This window comes from Lontra canadensis, unplaced genomic scaffold (genome assembly GCF_010015895.1).
Source record: "Lontra canadensis isolate GAN:19392208 unplaced genomic scaffold, GSC_riverotter_1.0 scaffold3, whole genome shotgun sequence".
Taxonomy (NCBI): Eukaryota; Metazoa; Chordata; class Mammalia; order Carnivora; family Mustelidae; genus Lontra; species Lontra canadensis.
In genome coordinates this window covers 30,101,209-30,124,026 of record NW_022630997.1, presented here as the reverse complement: position 1 = coordinate 30,124,026, position 22,818 = coordinate 30,101,209, and the positions used below count along the sequence as shown (strand labels likewise).

General features: G+C 44.3%; 1 protein-coding gene across 4 annotated transcripts in view; it reads left to right on the top strand.

The window, feature by feature from the left end:
• The window catches only part of WDFY4 (WDFY family member 4), a 267,773-nt gene that overhangs the window by 84,219 nt on the left and 160,736 nt on the right, over positions 1-22,818 (top strand). For 3 of the 4 annotated variants that reach the window (XM_032837856.1, XM_032837848.1, XM_032837867.1), the window contains exons 16-24: positions 400-637; positions 1,047-1,123; positions 2,141-2,362; positions 3,026-3,204; positions 8,865-9,096; positions 10,200-10,345; positions 11,378-11,489; positions 12,203-12,393; positions 17,872-18,024. In XM_032837856.1, the coding sequence (XP_032693747.1) occupies positions 400-637; positions 1,047-1,123; positions 2,141-2,362; positions 3,026-3,204; positions 8,865-9,096; positions 10,200-10,345; positions 11,378-11,489; positions 12,203-12,393; positions 17,872-18,024 (1,550 nt within the window). Of the gene's footprint in view, positions 1-399; positions 638-1,046; positions 1,124-2,140; positions 2,363-3,025; positions 3,205-8,864; positions 9,097-10,199; positions 10,346-11,377; positions 11,490-12,202; positions 12,394-17,871; positions 18,025-22,818 lie in introns of those variants that run through there. The other variant, XM_032837878.1, reaches the window with a different exon arrangement.

Here is a 22,818-nt window from a genome sequence, read left to right as displayed (position 1 = left end):
TGAAGGCAAGGAGGCACAGCTGAAAAGCGTGGACAGAGAGTCAGCTTGTGCTGGCAGCCAGTGGCGGGGAGCAGAGCTTTCAAAGAGACAGGCTGCTGTGAGTGGGGAGATCAGGGAGCCAGGATGCAGTGTCAGTGAGTGACTACCAGTGGGGCAAGTTGGAAACTGGGGGGCGGGGTGATGTTTGTGGGGAATGGTGGACTGAAGGCAGAAAAAGTTTCCAGGAGGAGCATGGTTGCTGCAGGGGCATTCCTGAGTCAGCAGAGAGCCACATCATAGTGGTTACGCTAGCCCTCCTCCTGGGCTGTGGCAGAAGCACTGGGGCTGTTGTCAGAAGGGCAGTAGAAATGCTTGAATGGGGACGTGGCCCCTCATCTCTTCTCTGGCTTATTGCTTTAGGGTCCCAGGCTGCAGCAGCAGGGACTGGTGAGGGTCCCGCGGGAGCCGCCATGGATGCCGGCCCTGGCCCAGCAGTCACACATACCTTCAGGGCCTCGGGGACGTCCCAGGGCTCAACCACTGCCCTTCAGACCTCGCTGAGCCTCATCTCCATGACCTCCCCACGCCACCTGCAGCCTCAGAGGGCGGTCCTGGCTCCATCGTTTGTGGAATTTGACATGTCCATGGAAGGTTATGGGTATGACAGGATTTCTTATATCTGGAATGCACTTTATTAATTTCCCAGTGCCTCTGATGAATTATAATATTGATGACAAAACTGTAGTTCTCATCAGCTCTCACCACTCAGGAGCAGAAAATGTCTGGGTCAGGGACAACCTTGTCTTCTCAGTGGTTTCTCAGGGTCAACATCATCAGCCACGGAGTGCTATGACCCTCTCCTTCCCCCTGTGGGCCTGTTTTCTGGAATGCCCTCCCCCTTAGGGTCAAGTGTGAATTCCATCCCTTGGGGTCCTCATAACAGCATCAGATGCTTTCTGTCCTCATGCTGTAAGAGGGAGGGAGGCCCCTGCGGAGGGACAGAGGGGAGATGTCACAGCCAAAGCTGATTTGTGGTTCACTGATCTGAGACACTTTTGTGTTTCCAGCTGTTTGTTTATTCCGACCCTGTCTACAGTTATGGGAAGCAGCACAGAGTATCTGGTCTCTGGAGGGATTGGGACAGGTAGGTGATTCTTGGGGGGGCTCAGCTTGCTGAGCTGAAGTCATCCTGTCTCCAGAGCAAGTGCTGAGGGAGCCTTGATGTCAGACTTCCACCTGGCCTTTCAAGAGACTGGAGTCTTCCTTATTGGATCTGTAAATGAGTCATCCTTGTGGTTTGTCATGCTTGTGTTAGGGCAGGAGGATCCCAAGGGCCCAGCCATGACTCTGCATACAGTGGGGATTCAGTGGTGATTTGATGGCAGAGTCTGGACTGGATTCATTTTGTCAGCGATTGACAGAAGTTGAAACAAACACCTCACCCCACCTTAGGCCTCTTTCTAGAGAAGAATATATGTTCTATGTGTGGATGGCCATCTGGTCTACTTGGGCCCTGGCAGGCTTTGCTCAGTGCTGTGCTCATCTAAAAACTGGCTGGGCAGGACAGGACAAGCGCCCAGTGCTGTCTTAGCTAAGCACCCTTGGTTAGGAGAACCAGAATTTCTCTGGGGTGGTGGGTGCTGAGGACCCATTGCATTCACAGCTCATCCGCATGGGACACAAAGTCTGATTCAGCTAATTCATGGATGATGGTGGGCCCACTCTGTACTGCCAACCCTGTTATGGGGCAGGAGGACATGGATTTCCCTATAGCGGAGACTTCCCCATACGAGGTTCAGCTGAGGTACACCTCACGTAGCATACTGCCCAGCTTTAGATCAGCCAATAGTGACCGTCTGCAGGGTTGTGCCCCTGACACCCTTGGCAAAATGGCATGGCATAATAGGTGGGATAGAATTGGAGAGAGGTTCTGGAGATCTAGACTCAAGTCCTGGTGGGAATATGACTTACTCCTGCGAGTATGAATAAGGGGACAAGCTTCTGTGGTGTAGGGTTGACATAAAGTGAGCATGAGTCAGATCAGGCACAGGACGGGTACACAATAGGGCCACACCTGGGCCGAATCAGAGCCATGATGACTCTAGACAAGATTCCAAAGCAGGAGAAAGGCTAAAGGAAGATGCTTGTGTTCTGACTCCAGGTGCTGCCAGGTCATTCCCTCCATCTGCGGGCCTGACCTTCTCCTGCTGGTTCCTGATCAGTAGGCACAGCACAGTCCTTGAGGGCCACCCGCTGCGCTTCCTAACCCTGGTGCGTCACCTGGCCAGGACCGAGCAGCCTTTCGTCTGCCTCTCTGTCAGCCTGTGCCCGGACGACCTCTCCTTGGTTGTGTCTACGGAAGAGAAAGCGTTTCAGCCCCTGGGTAAGGTTTTGGGAGCTGGAGCTGTTTTTGCCCACACTTGGGAGAAGTGGAACTAAGTCAGCAACTCTCCGCTCCAGAGCCTGGGAGACCAACTCTCCTTCAGTGGCGGGTGGCTGGCCCAGGTGCCGCCATTTCAAATTCTGCCTGACTCTCTAAGCTCATCCCCCTGTGATGGCCAGAAATGGCCTGTTCTTCTTGTGTCCCCAAGAGAGTCACTGTTTCATAGAGAGACACCCAGAAGGCCCCAAGCGTGGCTTGGCATCATTGTCACAGAGCACAACTACCTGTCCCCCTCCCCCTCCTGAGGACTCGAGGGCAGATGTGCACCGCTGCAGAGGCGGTCCATGTGGGGTCGACCCCGAAGCCCGACTTCAGGGTTTGAGTCCTGTTGCACGACCCCGGGCAAGTTTCAGATCCCGTTTGTGCCTCAGGAGGCTAAGTGGGGATTGTGATAGCACCTACCTCACAGGGGGGCTGTGAAAATGAAATGAAGTGACATTTGTAACCGTTCTTAAACCAGTGTCTGGCACAGAGCAAGACCTCAAGCAACGATGGCTGCAGTTGCGCTTGTTTGGGCCGTGGCTCCTCGGCATGAGGCCTGTTCTCCCAGGGTGCCGAGGCAGGAAGCTGTGTGCCAGCCGTGACACCCGTGTTCTCTTGCAGACATCATGGAGCCCGAGGATGATCCCGAGCCTTCTGCCGGCCGCCAGCTGCGGGTCAGGTGTGGCCAGCTGCTGGCCTGCGGTCAGTGGCACCACCTGGCTGTGGTAGTCACCAAGGAAATGAAAAGGAATTGCTTCGTTTCCACCTATCTGGATGGACAGATCACCGGCTCGGCCAAGGTGAGCTAGTTGCCCGGAGCTCCGCTTGCCCCACCGCGATGCCTTCTGGCTGCACCACCTGGAGCGGTCTCCCTTCTGCTCCTCTGTCTCGTTTGGCAGCGGATTTGGTGTCTAAAAAAACTCCGCCTTGCTGCCCAGAACGCTTGGCTGAGCTTAAACATGAGAAAAACCCCAAACCCAAGAAAGCAAAAATCCTTCAGAAACTGGAATGAAAGCCACACAAGCAGAGCAGAAGATGAAACATGGAAATAAGAGTAGTCATAAGAGACTATAAAGTCCCAGAGCAAATGAGGCTTTTCACAGTTTGAGTTGTGGATTCCCCGGGAAGGTCTGTGCAGGGTCTGAGGTTTTACTTTTCGAAGAAGCTTCCTGGTGAATCTATTATGACTCTCTGCACGCTGCACTTAGAAGCCAGGCCCTAGGGCTTGCAAGGACACCAACACCTCTTACCAGATTTACAGCAAAAATGACGAGGAAAACATGGTTCCCTGCTTAGAGAAGGCAATGGAATGTGAACACGTAGCTGGAGAGGTGTCTCATCACTGCCATTTAGAGTCACCTGCCACCCTGACACACAGGGGAGAGGAGGCTAGGAGATGAGGGACATGGCAGGTGTGTCTTGGCAGGCACTGGGAGAGCTCCCCAGGGAAGCCAGAGTGAGAAGGGCCCAGAAGACAGCAGAAGGCGGGTGAAACCAGAATTTCTCCCAGGTTTCTGAGAGAGCAGTTCAACCTAGGCTGCATTCTAGAATCACTCGGAAAGTATTTTTAAAGTTCTACTGGGCAGGCTGCTCCTAAGGGCAGTCTTAATAGGGTCTCTGTGTGCAGCGTAATTTGGTAATCTTTTCAGAGTTTCTCAGCTGGTTCTAATATTTAGCCAGAATGGAGAACCTTAGATTAATAGGGTTTCTCATTTTGTTAGTTTGACATTTGAGGCTTGATAATTCTTTGTTGTAGGGGTCCATTCTCTGTGTAGTAGGATACCTAGAAGCATCTGTGGCTTCCCTAGATGCCAAAGCATCGCTCTCTCTCTCTGTCCAGTTGTGACTGCCAAAAATAATTCCAGATATTTCCAAATGCTCCCTATGGGACAAAATCACCCCATGTTGAGAATCATTAGGTTAGAACAACCTAAGTTTGATATAACACTTAAAGATGAATTCGGTGCTATCTTCTAGTATAATTATCTTATCAAAAAAGGGGCAATGGTAACCAGAAAGATTCAGCAGGAGCATAACAAAAATAGGTCTTTGAAAGCATGAAGTTAATTCTTTTCTCAAATCACTGATGATACTAGCCATTCTTTCCTTCCTCCCTTTCCTGTCCCCTTCCTCCTTCCCTTCCTCCGTTCTCCTCCCTTCCTTCCCTCCTTCCCTTCCTTCCTTCTTTCCTTCCTTCCCTCATTAAGTATTTTGTAGCACCCATTCTTTGTCAGGTACTTCAGATGCTAGGAATTGTCCATGCCCACCAGCCAAATACCTCCGCGAGTGTGCATATAGTACAAAACAAGAATTAGATTTATTAAGCTTGTTGTAGAAGGACACTCTATTTCATGGGGGTAACAAAGACTTGGGAGGAATTTAGATAGGATTAGAGCTCATTTTAGGTGATTTGGGGAAGGGTTCAAAGAAGTGGAGGTTGGTCTGTTCTCAATTGTGTGCTGTCAGAAAGAGGGACTTTGATGTCTGCATATGTTCACAACTTTTATCCAGGAAGTGGGAGGAATGGAGCAGGTTAGAGTTGTCATTGGAGAAAAAAGCAGTATCACTCATGTTAGCCAGGATGGAACTCTGGTTAGTTTTGTGGTGTCTTTGTTATTATCTGTTTAGGCATGATTACAGAGTGGGCTTGTTTTTTTCTTCTTTTGCAAAACATGTTAGTATTCTTGTTTTGTCTTCCAAAATAGGTTGGTATTCTGTGAAATGGTTCATGGACTTTGAGGCTAAGAAACAAGTCCTGTTGATGTTTGGACCTTGCTCGCACCTAGCACAGGGGCCGGCACCCAGTAAGCATGCAATAAGTATTCAGTGAATTGCATTGAATTTACAGCCACAAGGAGTAAGACAGACTGGATGATAGCATAGTTGAGTGAATTGGTCCATGGATGAAGAACTGACCTCATGGGACCAGCTAAGCCAGAGTTAGTCAGCAGGAGGTTGGCAGTGGTGTGGGGCCACAGGAATATGCCAAAATATGCTGTGGGGAATGACCAAGAGTAGAGTCAGACAGAGTTGACTTTTCCAAGATGACTTCAAGTTGGTTCAGGATCAGCAAGTGAAATTTAATTGGAATAAATGTGAAGGCCTGTGTTTAGAGGCAGACATCTGCTGAGCAAGAACAAGATGGGAGAGTTTAGGTTATGGATGACCCAGCTTAACAATGGTTTTCTAATGTTAGAGCCTTTATTTTAATTTCCAAGGGAAGATACATTAAATTTTGGAAGGTGGGGAATAGTTCAACAGCTTGAATTGAGCAAGATGATGTGGGAGAAATTTGAGACATCTATGTTTGTAAATCAATGCAGATGGCGCAGTGAGTAAAGGCAGTAGGAATTTGGGAAAAAAGACAAGCTGGATTGCAGGGGTGGGGCAGAGCTTTAGTGTGGGAGAGAGAGAAGTCCCTGCTTGGCACGAGGGGAGAGGAGGAGAGAGCACAGTGGACCCACTTTAGGCAGGTCTGGTGACTGAAAACTTGGTTTGTTCTTGTTTGAAAATCTCATTTAATTGGTAGAGAGAAAAAGACTATTTCTGAAATTGTATGACCCCTCATTTGAAAAATGTATATTTATATACATAAATGTGTATATAGTGATTTCATAGTCATTATAAAAATTATATAAACACATTTTGAAATACCTGAAAAATATTGAAAAGAAGAAAGAATGCCTATATTCCTTCTATCTTACCATACTTTGTAGTTTCTTTTAGTTTTTTTCCCTTTAGAAAAATAGCTGTGACTTTATTGCATAGAAAATATTATATATTACTTAATTTTTACTAGTAGTTAAAGTATTTTTACCTGTGTAAACTTTGAAATTATCATTTTAAAATTTGTGATACTCTGTTAACTAGTTTTCTTTTACGTTATTGAAATTTTTATTGAGATAATTATAGGCTACCATGTAGTTATAAGAAATAATAGCAAGAAATCCTGTGTACCTTTTACCCAGTTTCTCCCCAATGGTGACATCTTAAAAAACCATAGAAAAATTTCATAACCAAAATATTGATATTGATACAATCTGCTGATTTGTTCAGATTTCCCAGTTTTACTTGTAGTTGTGTATATGTGTATGTGTTCCACACAATTTTATCACATGTGTAGGTTCCTATGGCCATGACTTCTGTCAAGATTCAGAATGTTTATGTCACTACAATGCTCCCTTGTGTCCCTTGTGTTGCCCTTTTATAAAAATTAAAATATAGCCACTCCCACTCACTCACACCTGCCTCCTTTATCCCTTTCCCTAACCTTGGCAACCAAGAATTTAGAATGTTGTCATTTCAAGGATGTGGTATATATGAAACTCTACAGTATATGGTCTTTTAGGAGGATTTTTCAATCAACATAATTCTCTGAAAATTCATCCAAATTGTTGCTGTGCATCAATATTTAATTCCTTTTTATCATTGAGTAGTATTCCATGATATGGATGTATATGTTAACCATTCACTGATTGAAGGACATTTGGGCTGTTTTCAGTTTTGGGATATTACAGATAAAGCTGATTTGAACATTTTTTTCCCTTTTTGTTTTTTCTTTGTTTTGCTATGAACATTTGTGTACAAGTTTTTATGTGAACTTAAGTCCATATTTCTCTGGGATAAATGCCTAAGAGTTCAATTTCTGGGTCATATGGTGATTGTATATTTAGTTTTATAAGAAACAGCCAAATCATTTTCCCAGATTGTGCCATTTTACACTTCCCATCAGCAACAGATGAGTGATCCTGTTTCTCTGTTATTTGGTGTGGTCACTATTTTTCGTATTAGCCATTCTGATGGGTGTGTAGTGATAGCTCGTTGTGTTTTTCATTTGCATTTCTTTAATGGCAAATGAGATTAAAAATCTTCTTAAGTGCTTATTTGACATCTGTATATCCTCTTAAGTTATGTCTGTTCATATCTTGTGGCTATTTTCTAATTGGATTGTTTTTCTTCTTGAGTTTTAAGGGGTTTTCTATATATTCTATATACTAGTCCTCTGTTGTGTGATTTGCCAAAGAATTTCTCATAGTCAGTAGCTTGTGTTCCATCTTCTTTCCCATAGGAGTTTGGAGGGCAAAAGTTTTTATTTTGACGAAGTATAATTCATCAGATTTCCCTCTCATGACTTAAGCTTTTGGTGTTGACTCTAAGAACTCTTTGCCTAACACTAGATCCTAAAGATTTTCTTTTGTGATTTCTTCTAAAAGTTTTCTAGATTTATATTTAAATTTGTTATCTCTTATGAGTTAACTTTTATAGGAGGTGTGAAGTTTAAGTTGAAGTTCATTTCTTTGCCCATGGGATATCCAGCTGTTCCCACAACATTGGTTAAAAAGGCTATCATAATTGGTTTTGAACCTCCATCAAAAATCAGTTGGGCACATTTGTATGGATTTATTTCCAGATTCTATATTCTGTTCTACTGATCTATGTGACTATACCCTTACCAATACCACACTATCTTAATTATTGTAGCTATGTAATAAACTATGTAATAATATTGATTAAAATGGTGCCTCCCACTTAATTCTTCTCCTTCAAAAAAAAAATAATAATCAAAATCACTCTTATTTTTTGAAAAAGAAAAATTAATCTATTTGTTTAAGTTATTCTAGGGCTTTTACCTTCAAATATAAATGTTAGAATTAGCTTGTGTGTGTCTATAAAAGCCTTCTGATATTTTGATAAGAACTTCATTGACCTAATCATTTTAGGGAGAAATAATATTTTTACTATGTTGAGTTTTCCTATCCGTGAACATGGTGTGCCTCTTCATTTATACAGGTCTTCTTTCATTTCTTTTATCGACATTTTTGAATTTTTAGTATATGGATTTCATACACTTTTCATTTAAATATTTCATTTTCTTTTGAGTGATTGTAAATGATAGTGTTTTTAATCTTGGTTTCTGCATGTTCATTGTTATCCTGTAGAATTTGATTGATTTTTGTATGTTGATAATGTATCCTGTGACCTTGCTGAACTCACTTATTATTTCTACGCCTTATTTTTTTTTTTTGGTAGATTCTTTGGAATTTTCCACATGGACATATTATTTGCAAATAGAAATGATTTTATTTCTTCCTTTCTATTTGGATATGTCTGTAATTATTTAGTACATAAAACTTAATGGGTGTGCAAATACTGGACATTTAGATTCTCAATGGAATGACTGGAACAGAAAAGATAAACATTTTAGTGGCTCTTAATATTCCTTGTCAAATTTGTTTCCAAAGACACAGTGTCAGTTTTTTACTCTCAGCAACATTTTGTAAACTGCTTTCCTGCATTGTTTCTCAGCTTTGAGAGTGAGCTTTTTAATGTTTGTAGATGAAATAAGCTTTTACTTTTAGAGTGTAAGGTATATCATTTTATATCCATGAGTGTTTATTTGATTAATTCTGAGGTTAAATCTCTCTCTTTACCCCTACCCCCATCCTTTTAATTTTAACAGATGTTGTATATTCAGGCCTTACCAGGGCCTTTCCTTTCAATGGATCCATCTTCATTTGTAGATGTTTATGGATATATTGCTACCCCTCGACTTTGGAAACAAAAGTCATCATTAATATGGCGTCTTGGGCCTACGTACCTTTTTGAAGAAGCCATCTCAGTGGACACTCTGGAAGTTATTAACAAACTTGGCCCAAGATACTGTGGTAACTTCCAAGCTGTGCATGCTCAAGGTATAGAGTGTTTTGATTTATAATGATCTCACTGATATTATTTTTTTAAATGGACATCTAGTTATTTATAGCATATTTATAAAGAATAAACTCAGTATAGGTCAGTCATTAGGGAAGACCTCTGTAATTGGATCATTATAAATTTACAACCCAAAAGAAAATGTCACAGAAAAGGAAATGACAATATCCTTTAGAGTTCAACTCCAAAGCCCATAATGGAGGAGAATGGGTGGGTAATACCATCAGCAAAGAAAGAGAGAGGAGAATGCGATAAATAAGTTACATTCCTTTTAATGAAGAAGCTTTTTAACTAAAGTATACTGTTGTATTCAATTATTAAACAGGCAGACAAACATCCACATTTCCATTATTGATTGCTGGCTGTTCAAGTAGGGAGTACTGCTCTCTGTGCTCTATCAAGTCAAGGGGGTCAGCTCCCATCTGGGAAGAATGATGGATGAATTTATGTACAGAAGAAGCCTTGCGCAGAGTGAAGGGCAATTGAGCACTGTAGAGTTTTTCTGTCTCCAGGCCCCACGTCTTCTTCAAGCTTCCATTTCCTCTGGCAGATGGCACTGGCCAGAGCCATGGGATGAGGTCAAGTCTCGAGCCAAAATTTTGCTCACTGCCTATTCAGGCCGTGCAGTTCCACTAGCACACATGGCTTTCTTTGACCCGGGGACTAGGGTGCGCATTCCAAGTGTAATGTTCACCATGGCATATAGCTCATTGAAAATATTAGGGCTTTCAGCCCAGTCTCTCTCTCTCTTTTTTTTTTTTTAAGTCAGCTTTCTTATCACTTAGCATTTTGGTTTTGGAGGATGAGGTTATATCATCTCTTTGGTAGATGCTTCAAGCCTTAGTAATTTCACACCCCAGGTGTCCTTATTTTATAGTAGGGTTAATCCTGTGAGATTTATCCAGTGTCCTGTAAGTGTCAGAGAACCACAGGGGCAAACATGTGACATAAACATACACTCAAACAACATAAGACAGCCTCTCAGTGGTAGCTTCACCATATAGCCATAGCTATTTTATTTTACTGAGCTCGTACTTTCTCTTCTATAGAGACAGTAGAAATGATCAAAGCTGTGTTGTTCTAGGAGTGGACCCTGATATAGAAGCGACGCCCCTCATTGCTGAGGAAAAGGTTTCCTTTGGCCTTCACTTAGCCAGCTCCTCCACCACCAGGGTTACAGACATCAGAAACACTTACAGTGAGGTGGACAGCCGCCTGATTGCCAAAGAGGTACGACTTCTGCCTTCGCCTGTTGCCCCCTTTTGGAATCATGACCTCATAGCTTGCTTCAGCTTTCAGTGCTTAAGTGGACGCAAACTCATAAACATGCACGCGCCGACAGATTCACACAGGCATGCTGCCCATTTCATTTGTTAAAATAACACATGCCTCTTCACCCATTCGGGTCTCCTGGGACTAAAGCTTTTATTTGGAATGCTCAGAAGAGAGAGCGGATGCTCTGTATTCTTCACTGGAGAACAGGAACAAATGGAACTTGAAAAACCTTTGTGACCCTGAAAACACGATTGAGCTTCTCTTTTCTGGATGCTACTGACTCCCCAGCCCTGCAAAATGTTCTGTGAGGTGCCATGCTTATTTCAAACAGCCAACTCGCAAACAGCAAGCCGACATGTTTGTAGAGGAAGCTGCCAGTAGATGAAGTATTTCCTAATCCCTGCAGAACGTGGTCTTTTGCTTAATGCTGATGAATTTGGGCTGATTTGTTTACATTCTCTCCATCCTCACAGACAGAGGGCCACCTCCCTTTACTAAAGAGGCTCAGTATATAAGGGATGAGGTCTTGTTGAGCACCTCAGTTGTGCCTTTACCCACAGAGTACCCCAGACACTCATCTGCCTAGCCCTTCGAGACCAGTGAGGCCTGGCCTTGCAGCGGCTGGACAGCCTGGACTGGGAAGGAGGCAACCTGGTTTTCGTGGCACCGTCCCATCTCCACATGTTCTTGGGTCCACCTCTCCCTCATTAGCTCTTCACTGTGACCTGTGGGACATCTGTGGCACGACTGCACCACCAGAGCTGTTCCCACGTGACTCAGCCACAGCCTGGGAGGTGGGGCATGGGAACCCAAATTTTGACGTCAGTCTCCCTGACATTGGTTCACTTATTATTTATTCACTGACTTTCTCTTACTGGGTGCCAAAACTGGACCAGGCCTTGGGGTGCCTGCCCTCCAGGACCTTGTGAATAAAAGCTCTTCCATTCCAGAAGATTTCTTAGGACTGATTGTTGCTCATTTCTCTAGATGAACATTTCATCCCGTGACAATGCCACACCTGTGTTCTTGCTAAGAAATTGTGCTGGCCACCTCTCGGGTTCTCTCCGAACCATTGGCGCTGTGGCTGTGGGCCATTTAGGTAGGTGAGGTCTTGCCCTTTTGCTACTGTTTGGGAAGATGGGCATGTGGCTGTCATAGCTTGTGCAGCCTGGACCTCTAAGCGGTTTCCCAGCGAGGGTGAGGGTTGGCGAGTTAGCCTGCCACGCTGCACGGAGATCAGTTCACCTTGCCGCATTTGCCAGTTGCCAGTGAACTCAGCTACTAACCGGGCTGGCATCTATGCACAGTGGGGCCTGTCAAGTGTGCATGGGGCTGTGGGGGGTGCCCTTTGACAGAGGCAATGGTTGTGGTTATTTGGGTAAAAATAGCCACTGACTGCTGCTTGTCATGCAGCTGGGCAAGAGCAGAGCAGGGTGTTGGTACAAAGTCCGATCTTACAGGATCTAGAGCACAGACAAGAGCTTGGGGTTGTCGCAACCAGCACCCCAAGGCCCAGAGAGCTTGTGGCTCTCCCAGCAGTCTGGATGGAGACAAAGGCAGTGATCAGAAATCCTTTGGGCTGTTTCAGCCTTTTGGAGAGCCAGGAAGAACTCAGTGCAGGATTTTTCAGGATGCTAAGACTTTCGAACCTCCATCCTTTCTCCCGCTCCCAGCCTGTCCTAGGTGCACAGGTGCCTCTACTCTGGGTGGACGGTGGCACTGGCACCCCTTGTGTCCTTGCAGGATTCCAGGGGACTTGCCATCGCCCTGAAGCTGTGATGTATTGATGGAATGCCCCTTTGTCTCACACAGGCGTAAGGGTGTTCCACTCCATCCCGGCAGCCAGCAGCCTGGACTTCATTGGCGGGCCCACCATCCTCCTGGGCCTCATTTCCTTAGCGACAGATGACCACACCATGTACGCGGCCGTGAAAGTCCTGCACTCTGTCCTGACCAGCAATGTCATGTGCGATCACCTAATGCAGCACATCTGTGGGTACCAGGTAATCCCACCCTCCCCTATGAGCCTGTAACTCCCTGAGGAGTAGAGAAGAGCCTCATTGGCCCTAGGGGACTTTCCCTCCAGGGTAACTTCTGGAGAAGGGAAACCAAGGGAAGGGTCTTGAAGCCAGTGTCACCACAGCGGAGGGCCAGGGGATGGCCAGGCAGAGAGGGACTCTGATCAGAATGGGGGTGCTCACCTGTATACCGGTACCTTTCACTGAATTCAGGAATCATCTGTTACCTGCTTTGCTAGCATGATGGCTGACATGATGGCTAGCAGCCCGGGTGCAGGAACTAGGGTGCTGGGTTTGAATCTTGCCTCTTCCTCAAACTTGCTATGTAACCTCACATGAGTTACTTAACCTTACATGAGTTACTTACCCTCACTGCCTCAGTTTCCTTGATAATATGATATGGACAATCTCCTATCCTGTGTCTTGGAATTGTCGTGAGCACTAGATCATTTAATTCAAGTGGATGGCTGCATATTATGGCTGTGCAGAATAAGGGCTCTATAAGTGCCAGCCATCTCTAGTTCTTACTCTCTTTGAGCCTCAGTTCCCCTATGTGTAAAATGGGAATAATAACAGCACTTGTTTTGTAGGGCTATGATGATTAAGTGAGTTCATACATGCCGAGTGTTCAGAAGAGTACCCGCTCAGAGTAACTGCGATTGTTAATGCTGTTTACTATTTGTAAGGTCACCCGAGACACGTCACTGCCCTTGAGTACCTTCCTGCATGGCTGGAAGGAAATCATGAAGGGCAGGACTAGTGTCAAAGTCTAGACAATGTCACTGGGGTGCAAAGACCATGGTGGTTCCTCCTGGGTACAACAGGAGCTAAGAGAAAGCCTTCCTGTCTCTTTGGCCCCCAAGTCAGGGTCTGAGAAGAAGAAAGCTTCTCAGGCACACACCCTCTTGCCTAGACTGCTGCCCCAGCTGGACAGTGGCCCATTCCCTCTGCTTCTTCCTTCAATCGCATTGATACCAGCCATAGTTCTACATTGCAGACTCGATGATCCTTCTTTCCTGTCCACACCCTTCAAAGGTACCCAGTCACTGGTAGAATATCCCAGACTCCTTATACTGGATTCAAAGGCCTTTAAAAACTGCCCGCCAACCTGTTCTGCCAGCCCCATTTAGCCCCATTTCCTGCCCAGCCAGTGAAACTTCCTCCCTGAATCCTGCATGGTCCTGGATTGCTAACTACCTCATATTACTTTGTGTACCTATATCCTGGGCTTGGAGCACTGCCTCCCTTTCTTCCCCAGGTCAAGCTCCAACGGCAAAGGGGATCTCTCTTCTAAGCCCTGAGCTGAGTGTGCAGCTGTATCCTAGCTGTCCTTGGTACTGCGCATGTGCCTGGTCTCAGGCTCTTACCCAGTGCTGTAATTATGCCTCTGCTCATCTCTACAGGACTGTAATTGTCTAAAGGCATGGGAGTTTCCTTATTCTTTGCCAGTATATTACTGACACCAAACAGATACTCAGTAAATATTTTGGTAATTAGTGAATGGGTGTGTCTGGTTTATGTTAAAACTCAAGAATTGGGGCTTTGGGAATATTAAAATTTTCTCTGAATCATGTTGTTAAAAGCAGCTGTAGTGGCATGTGTTCTACTTCAGCCCATGCAGATCTGCTGTGACTAGGCATTTGGGCTATTATTGTGAGCATTTCCAAAAAGGTACATAGCACTTCCTGTTCTTGGGGGTTTACCTAGAAGGATAAAATAAGACAAATACCAAGATAATTTTAAATTTTTAAAAATTAAAAAAATTTTTTTTAGTACCAAGATAATTTTAAGATACATTGAATGTAGTAAGTGTCTGAGGTTATCTTCCAGAACTACCAGGCTTTCTGTGACTTGGGTGTTCTCCAGCCATCCTCCCAGAAACTCCAGGTTCATGGAGATCTGGAACTCTCACTCATGTTCACTGTGGCCTCCCCACCACTAAGTGTAGGGCCTTGGGGCACTGTGAATTGTCAGTGAATGTTTTCTTGGCCTAAGCAGAGTGCCTTGAGAAAGATAATGTGCTATAGAGGTGGCTACAGAAAATGTGGTTACAGATAATGGCTACAAAGTTGGTCAACATCACATATGGGGCTATGTTGCTTTAGTTTTTCAGGAAGAAAGAGATGGTAGAGACAAGGAGTGGCCCATGCATGGAATCCATGTACTCAGTTCATGTTGACCGAATATCTCTTAAGAGCTAGGCAGCAGGGATATGGATGAGTCCTGATACGGAACTTGATCCCAGGACTCTGGAATCATGACCTGAGCTGAAGGTAGATGCTTAACTGACTGAGCCACTCAGGGTGGTTGGGAGGGTTCTAAAGATGAGAAATATTAGAGCATTTTTGTCAGTGGGAAGAAGTAACAGGAGAAAGAGAGAAAAGCTCTCCCACTGGGCCATGTCCTCGAGAAGGTGAAGGGTGTGTTCCAGGGGCCACATGGATGGAGACCCTGTTTAGGACAGGAAGGAGTGCGAGCAGGCATCAGTGGATCTGGTATGGGAAGATGAGAGCGTTCATGTCTGATAGGTTCTATCTTCTCAGCGGAGTGTGAAGTGGGGTGGTGGCGGCAAAGGGAGGTTGGGGAGAGAGGAGAAGAGATGAAAGTCTCATCTTTAAGATGAAGAAAACAGGCTTACTAGAAAAACGGAGTTGGACCCCCAGGCCAAATGGGGACTACTTTGGCATTTGACACTATTACTACAAAGTGAAACCAGTCAGCCTGCATGTGCAATTTTTCTCAAGCAACTTTCAGCCATCCTAATTATGTCTGGATCAGGGAGTGGGGAATGGTCAGATTTCAGATATAGCTAAGAAGTGACTGGAGCAGTCTGGAAAGATAATGAGTATTCACTGATCATGGGTCATCTTAGGCAGTTGGGCTGCTTTAACAGAATACCACAGACTGGGTGGCTTGTAAACAACAGAAAGTTATTTCTCACAGTTCTGGAGGCTGGGAAGTCTAAGATCGGAGTGCCACCATGGCCAGATTGGATGAGGGCCCTCTTCTGGATTGCAGATGGCCAATATCTCATTGTATTCTCACATGACAGAGGGAGGGATCAAGCTCTCTTGTGACTCTTACAAGGGCATTAATCCCACCATAAAGCTCCACCCTCATGACTCCCTCTAACTCTAACTACCTCCCACAGGACTCATTTCCAAATAACACTGCATTGGGGGATAGGGTTTCAACACATGAATTTGGGGAGGACACAAACATGCAGTTTATACCAGCAAGCAAGACTGCCCAATAGCACATTGGAGAGGATATCTGGGAGGACAGGGTGAATGGCTGGATGGTGTCAGATCCAGGCTTAGGGAATTGAGTGGTGGATAAGACGGGTGAGAACCCAGGTACAGTAGATGGGTAGGCAACATGAATTTTGTGTGACTGAGGTCAACAGAGACATAAGGCTAAGTGGGATCCCTCTCATTAGTCTCTGAGTTGGGTCTGGACCCCTGGGATCCCAGTGGCTCCATCCTGATATGTTGTTGCTTCCCTGGGCCCAGCACAGCAGAAAGGCACACTGGGTGGTTGCAGCCTAAAGTAAGATGCTGGTGCAGCTGGGCTCATGGGGATGTGGTGGCTTCCTGGTGACACAGCAACATTTATTGGATGGTTATGAATGCAGGATTTGGTAAAGGGAAATGAGAAAGAGCACAAAGAAATGCAGGAGGATAAATACCTGGTAGTACAATTGCTTAATCATAGGGTAGCTCTTTCTTCAACTTTTTGAGGAACCTCCATACTTTCCCAGAGTGGTTGCACCAGCTTGCATTCCCACCACCAGTGTAGGAGGGTTCCCCTTTCTCTGCATCCTCGCCAACATCTGTCACTTCCTGACTTGTTAATTTAAGCCATTCTGACTGGTGTGAGGTGGTATCTCACTGTGGTTTTGACTTGTTTTATTTTCAAGATGCTGAGTGATATGGAACATTTTTTCATGTATGTGTTGGCCATGTGGATGTCTTCTTTGGAGAAATGTTCATGTTTTCTACCCATTTCTTGACTGGATTTTTTGTTTTTTGGGCGGATGTTGAGTTTGATAAGTTCTTTATAGATTTTGGACACTAGCCCTTTATCTGATAATAATTGGCAAATATTTTCCCCCATTTTGTAGGTTGTCTTTTAGATTTGCCAACTGTTTCCTTTGCTGTGCAAAAGCTTTTTATCTTGATGAAGTTCCAATAGTTCATTTTTGCTTTTGTTTCCCTTGCCTTTGGAAATATGTCTAGCAAGAAGTTGCTGTGGCTGAGGTCAAAGTGGTTGCTCCCTGTGTTCCCCTCTAGGATTTTGATGGTTTCCTATTTCACATTTAGATCTTTCATCTGTTTTGAGTCTATTTTTGTGTATGGTGTAAGAAAATGGTCTGTTTTCATTCTTCTGCATGTGGCTATGCAATTTTCCCAACATTTCTTAAAGAGACTGTCTTTTTTTCCATTGGATATCCTTCCCTTTTTGTCAAAGTTTAGTTGACCATAGAGTTGAGGGTCCATTTCTGGGTTCTCTATTCCGTCCCACTCATCTATGTGTCTGTTTTTGTACCAGTACCACACTGTCTTGATGATGACAGCCTTGACACACAAACAGATTGACAAACATAGCGATCCAAAGGGGCACATGCACCCCAATGTTTACAGCAGCAGTGTTCACAATAACCACAATACGGAAAGAACCGAGATGTCCATCAGCAGATGAATGGAGAAAGTGTGTGTGTGTGTGTGTGTGTGTGTGTGTGTGTGTGTGTGTGTTTAAAATGGAATATTACTCAGGCATCAAAAAGAATGGAATCTTGTCATTTGCAATGACATGGATGGAGTTAGAGAGTATTTTGCTAAGCAAAATAAGTCAGTAAGAGGAAGACAAATATCCTATGATTTCACTCATCTGTGGAATTTAAGAAATGATTGAACATAAGGGAAGGGAAGGAAAAAAAATGAAATGAAAATTGAGAGGGGGGCAAGCCATAAGAGGCTCTTAACTCCAGGAAACAAACTGAGGGCTGCTGGAGGGGAGATGGGTAGGGGTTGGGGTAACTGGGTGATGGGCATTAGGGAGGGCACATGATGTAATGAGCACCGAGTGTTATATGCAACTGATGAATCACTCTACCTCTGAAACAAACAAATAAATAAATAAATAAGAAATGTAGAGGGAAACCAAGAGAGAATGGCATTCTGGAAACACAGTGGGGGAGTTCAAGAAGAAGCAGGGGGTCCCTAGTGAGAGGTCAAGTACACACATACACAAGTACAGAAAAGTGGACCCTGGTCAGAAGCAGACACAGAAGTTGGGGTGTGTTTTTCCTCTGAGAACATGGGAATAAAGGAGGTAACAGCAGAGAGCAGAGGACTTGCTGGCTGAGCAGATGACAGGTACTGGTGGGAACAAGCAAGCGAAGGAGAAAGAGTTCTAGTGATGCATTCATGAGGAAATTGCTTTGTGTTTTAACTTTTTCAGATAATGGCTTTTCTCCTGAGGAAAAAGACCTCTCTCCTAAACCATCGAATTTTTCAGCTCATCCTCTCGATTGCTGGCACTGCAGAGCTAGGCTTCGGGTCATCTGCTGTCACCAACGTTGGCGTCTTTCAACACATCCTCTGCAATTTTGAGGTAAACTGGAGACTGGCCATTAGCCCTGAAGGAGTGGGTGTGTGTGATGGTAAAGAACATCTGGAGCTTCCTCTAAACTCAGGCCAGCTTCCTCAGTAACCATGGGGGCAGAGAGAAGGAAAACCTCAAAAGCTTTGGAGCCGGGAAGGTCTGGGTTTATAATTTATATGAGCCCATCAATGGACTGTGTGGCCTTGGGCAAGTGTCTTAATTTCTCTGAGTTCTAGTCTTCTCGTGTATGAGATGGGAAGCATCATGTCCCTCACACAGGCTGGCGGGGGGGTCAAACCAGATAGGATCTGGGAATGGATTCTAAAACTGGAGGATACCATATATAGAGACATAGATATAGCTGTAGATGTAGATGTAGATATAGATATAGATAGGCTTAAAAAATATATGCTCTGCTCCCTTTGGATGGTGCTTTGCTGTTGACAAATATTCCTTAAAAGTGCTGACTGAGAGACCCTGAGGGCAGGACTGAGGCTAGATGAGGGGTACTGCACAGAGCTTCAGCTGGATTGCTGTAGTCACAAAACACCATTTACTGAGTGCCTCTGGGGGCAGGCACTGACCACGTCCTGGAGACATGCTGGGGTGAGAGCACAGTTGGGTCAGATTTGTAGATCGGGGACTCCAGGGCTGGGTGGGGTGGAATGTGTTCAGAGGGGGTGGAGTGTATGCTATTGGCAGACAGGAAGGATGGGAACAGCCTTGGAGATTTCAGAGCAAGTGGCTTGGAGGGTGCCTGCCAGGCTGTGTGTTGTAGGCAGAGGGGAGGCTGGAGGGGGAAGGAGACAGGTGAGAGATGCTAGGCTGCGGGATGGGACGTGCATGTTAGCCAGTCCCTGCTGCAGTCTGTGGAAGGATTTTAAAAATGGATTTTTTTAAATTTAAAAATGATATATGCTCATTATAGAATATTTAAAAGTACAGAAAAATGGGGGTGGAAGCTTTGATATCTGAGATCCAGATGACTGTTGTCAACTTTTAAGGCATGGCTTTTTTGTACTTTCTATGCATAATACACATATATTTTTATATCATAGTCATGATCATAGCATAGGCATATTTTAAGTCCTGCCTTTTCTCACATAACAGACATGAAAGATATTGGTTATGGACTCTTCTTTTTTCTTTTAAACACTTTTTTTTTTTTAGATTGTATTTATTTATTTCACAGACAGAGATCACAAGTAGGCAGAGAGGCAGGCAGAGAGAGAGAGGAGGAAGCAGGCTCCCTGCTGAGCAGAGAGCCAGATGTGGGGCTCGATCCCAGGACCCTGAGATCATGACCCGAGCCAAAGGCAGAGGCTTAACCCACTGAGCCAACCTGGTGCCCCAAAACACTTTTAATGAAAAGGAAAAGACACTAATATTCCATTTGTCTGCCTCACATCTGACCACTTTAGGAAGCTGTTGAGTCCACACCTTTGGAGGAGAAACCATCAGCCAAGCCAGTCACTTGCACAACCCTTACTCTCTCGTACTCAGACTCCGGTTCCAAATGCTCCTGTGTTAAGAGTACATACTATATCTCATTACGAGATGGAGAGACAGGGAGAACAGCCCCCTAGAGCTCATCTCCCAAAGTCTGGGACTCTAAGAACCAGACAGTGACAAAGACACAGCACCGGTCCATGGACAGGCAAAATGGGGAGGAAATAGGGCTTGAGAAAGGAAGATGAGAAACGTACATGGAACCAGGAAGTAAAGGAGGGAGGTATCTAAAACCAGAAACACACGAGAGCTAGGAAATCCCTTGTGACCTGTGCTGTCCCACTGTACACAAGTCACTAAAAGTCCAAAAGAGCATTTGTGATACCTGTCTAATCAAGAATTCAAGGTTCCCTCCATTACATCATACCCTTTCTTAATCTCATAGGCTCCCAGCAAGCTCAATGTTTTAGCCACGCTCTTCGACTCTCCCATCATTACTCCTTCAATGACCCTCACCAATAATGCTTGTTAAAGATAAGAACATCACACTTAAAAACATTTGTTATGGACTTTTATGAGATTTGTTCTGAATCCAAATAATATCTGTCTTATAGCAAGTTTGTGGTTTCTTCACTGTACCTCTATTGTCAAAGTCTTAGATTTTCCCCCTATATTGTTGTTTTGAATAAATGTTATTTTGTTGTTTTGTGCATATATTTCCCCTGCTTTAAAAACTGTTTCCTTTGAACAAATGATCAAAGTTAAATTGTTAGGATAAAGGCTTTCTAGATAATTTTTAGATTATTACTAAGTTTTGCTAAATTCCTGATACCTAAGGATATTAACTAAAGAATGACATGTTAGAATTTTATTTTAAGCCTATTACTCTGGTGGCAGGAGCCCAAGGCAAGGGAGAGTGGATCATGAGATTGCTACAGAAATCCAGGTGGAAGATTTTGAAACCTGAATTTTAGCAAAGACGGTGGGATAAAGAAGATTAATGAAGTTCATTCAGATGAGAAGTGATTAAGAACTGAGTGAAAGGAACTCACTGTATAACACGGTGTATTACAGAGCACTGTTGGGGGCTGCTGCTGAAAGCTAGATTTAGAGGAAAATGTATAGTCATCAGTGTATATGTATTAGAAAATAGAACATTTAAAATTAATGAACAGAATTTTAGATGAAGTTAGAATAAATAAACAGAAATGGAAACACAAAAACCCCAAACAAGAAAACAAACAAAACAAAATTCAGAGAAAGAAAGAAAGAAGGAAAAAAAGATGAGAACATTACTTAAGTAGAAAAGAAACAAACATAGAAAGGATCACCAAGGCCCAGAACTAGTTCTCATAATGCAGACAGAGCTGTTGAGATTGACTGAGGGAGGAAAAAACCAAACAGGAGGCACAGCTAAATAATGTTAGGAAGGAAAGGGAAGCATAGCCACAGAGGAATGAGCGATTAGAAAGGCAACAAGAAAATAGGACCAACAACTAGGTGCCAATAAATGGGAACACTTAGCTCATTTGAACAATCTCCAAGAAAATTTGTTTCCAAAATTCACTCAGGAAGAAGTAAAAACCCAAATGATCCCATAACCATCAAATAACAGAATCACAGGTTTAAAATCTTACAAACAAACAATGTCCATAAGGCAAGTCCAGGCCCAGGCCGTCTGTAGGGAAGTTCTGCCAGTCAAGAAATGAGCCATTCCAGCCTTATCAACTCCTCCAGGAAACTGGAAAGAGAGCACTCCCAGCTTATTTTGTGAGCCAATCTTGATTGCAGAACCAAAAAAGGACAGGATGGGAAATGAAAACGTACAGGCCAATCTTATTCATAAATATAGCTGCAAAAATCCTAAATAAAATATTAGCTAATCGAACCAGGTCCTGGATCTGGGTCTGAAGATGGATGAGAAGGTTATGCAGGAAGCCAGCCAGGTATGAATATAGGCTCCCAGAGCATAAGAGGAAAGGAGATAGGCATAAATGACTTCACCACCCTGATAAACAAGAAGTAGCAGGCCTTGGCCGCACCCCTGTACCTTCCAGAATGCTGTGGCTGAGTTCAGCAGCTTGGCTCTGAAGCATGTCCACCAGCAGCCTGGCCCAGAAATTACCCATAACCACAGCTTGCTCCTGGAATGACCATGGGTACCACCCCACCCCTCCCTGAATAAACTTTTAGGTAAGCTGGTGCTTTTAATGCTGGAGTTAAGCAAACAAGCCACCCATAAAGACCAGAAGCTAAAAAAACAGGGTAAAACAAAATGAAATGAAATAAAATTAAAGGATTAGGAGGACAAAATTTCAAAAACAAGAGAACTTTTCCAAATGTCTGCCTCTATCTAGTGAAGCAAGGGCAAGGATGTGTAAGTTGTAGGTTTTGCAATTTGTAGGATTGTATAAAATTTGGAAGTCACTTGGAGGTCAACTGAAGGTCACTCACAGGCCTAGAAAAATGTAAGTATTGGGGTCAGAAGTGAGGCGAAGGGAGGAGGATGGAGTTGAGACATTTAGAAGAAGAAAAAAAGAGAAGAAAATAGAAAGGAGAAAGTTTCAAGACTTAAGGGTCCTGAGTCTGGTTGTAGGCTGAGGAGGAGGAAGCAGCAGAAAAGTATGGTTAAAAATGCCAGTGGGAGAATCACTATTGATGGGACAGGTTCTTCAAGGAGAGAAAATGTTTAGAGATAAAAGAGTGGGTTACAAAAGAAAGGGTGGGTTCCAAGCTTGATGATTGGGACAGACAATTGAGAGGGAGGAGGGAGACAGGAAGCTGAGAAGCAGAGAGAGACAGGAAGTTGGGAAGCAAGGGAGGGCCAGGAGGTTGAGAAGCAAGGAGAGACAAGAAGGTGAGAAGCAGAGGAGAGACAGGAAGTGAGAAGCAGGGGTGGGGGGCAGGAGGTCGAGGCTTCAGGGTCCTTGAAGAAAGGATAGAACCTGGTGGTTCCAGGGGTGGGGAGAGGGTAAAATCTGACGCATTATCCGTTAGATATTTAAAGAAATCTGATCCAGACATCTCGATGCAGTTCTCAGTACAGAGGTTATGTGACACAGGACAATAACCAGAAGATTCAATTATCCATGTTTTCCATATTCCAGATACTTGGTATTATGTAATTTCTAAAGAGCTAGGCAGCCTCCAATGTGGTGTGGCAGCTTCTTATTGTTCTAATGCTCTGGAAAGGAAGCAGGGAATACACTTCTGTGGGAAAGGTAAGGGCTCAGGGCCAAACAAGATTGGTCAGTCAGATCTCACTGTCTCAGATCTCCCGGTACCGAGTCAGACAAAACATTTGCTCTATGACTGACTTTATGAATAAACATTCCAAGTGTGCAGGCTCTCAGA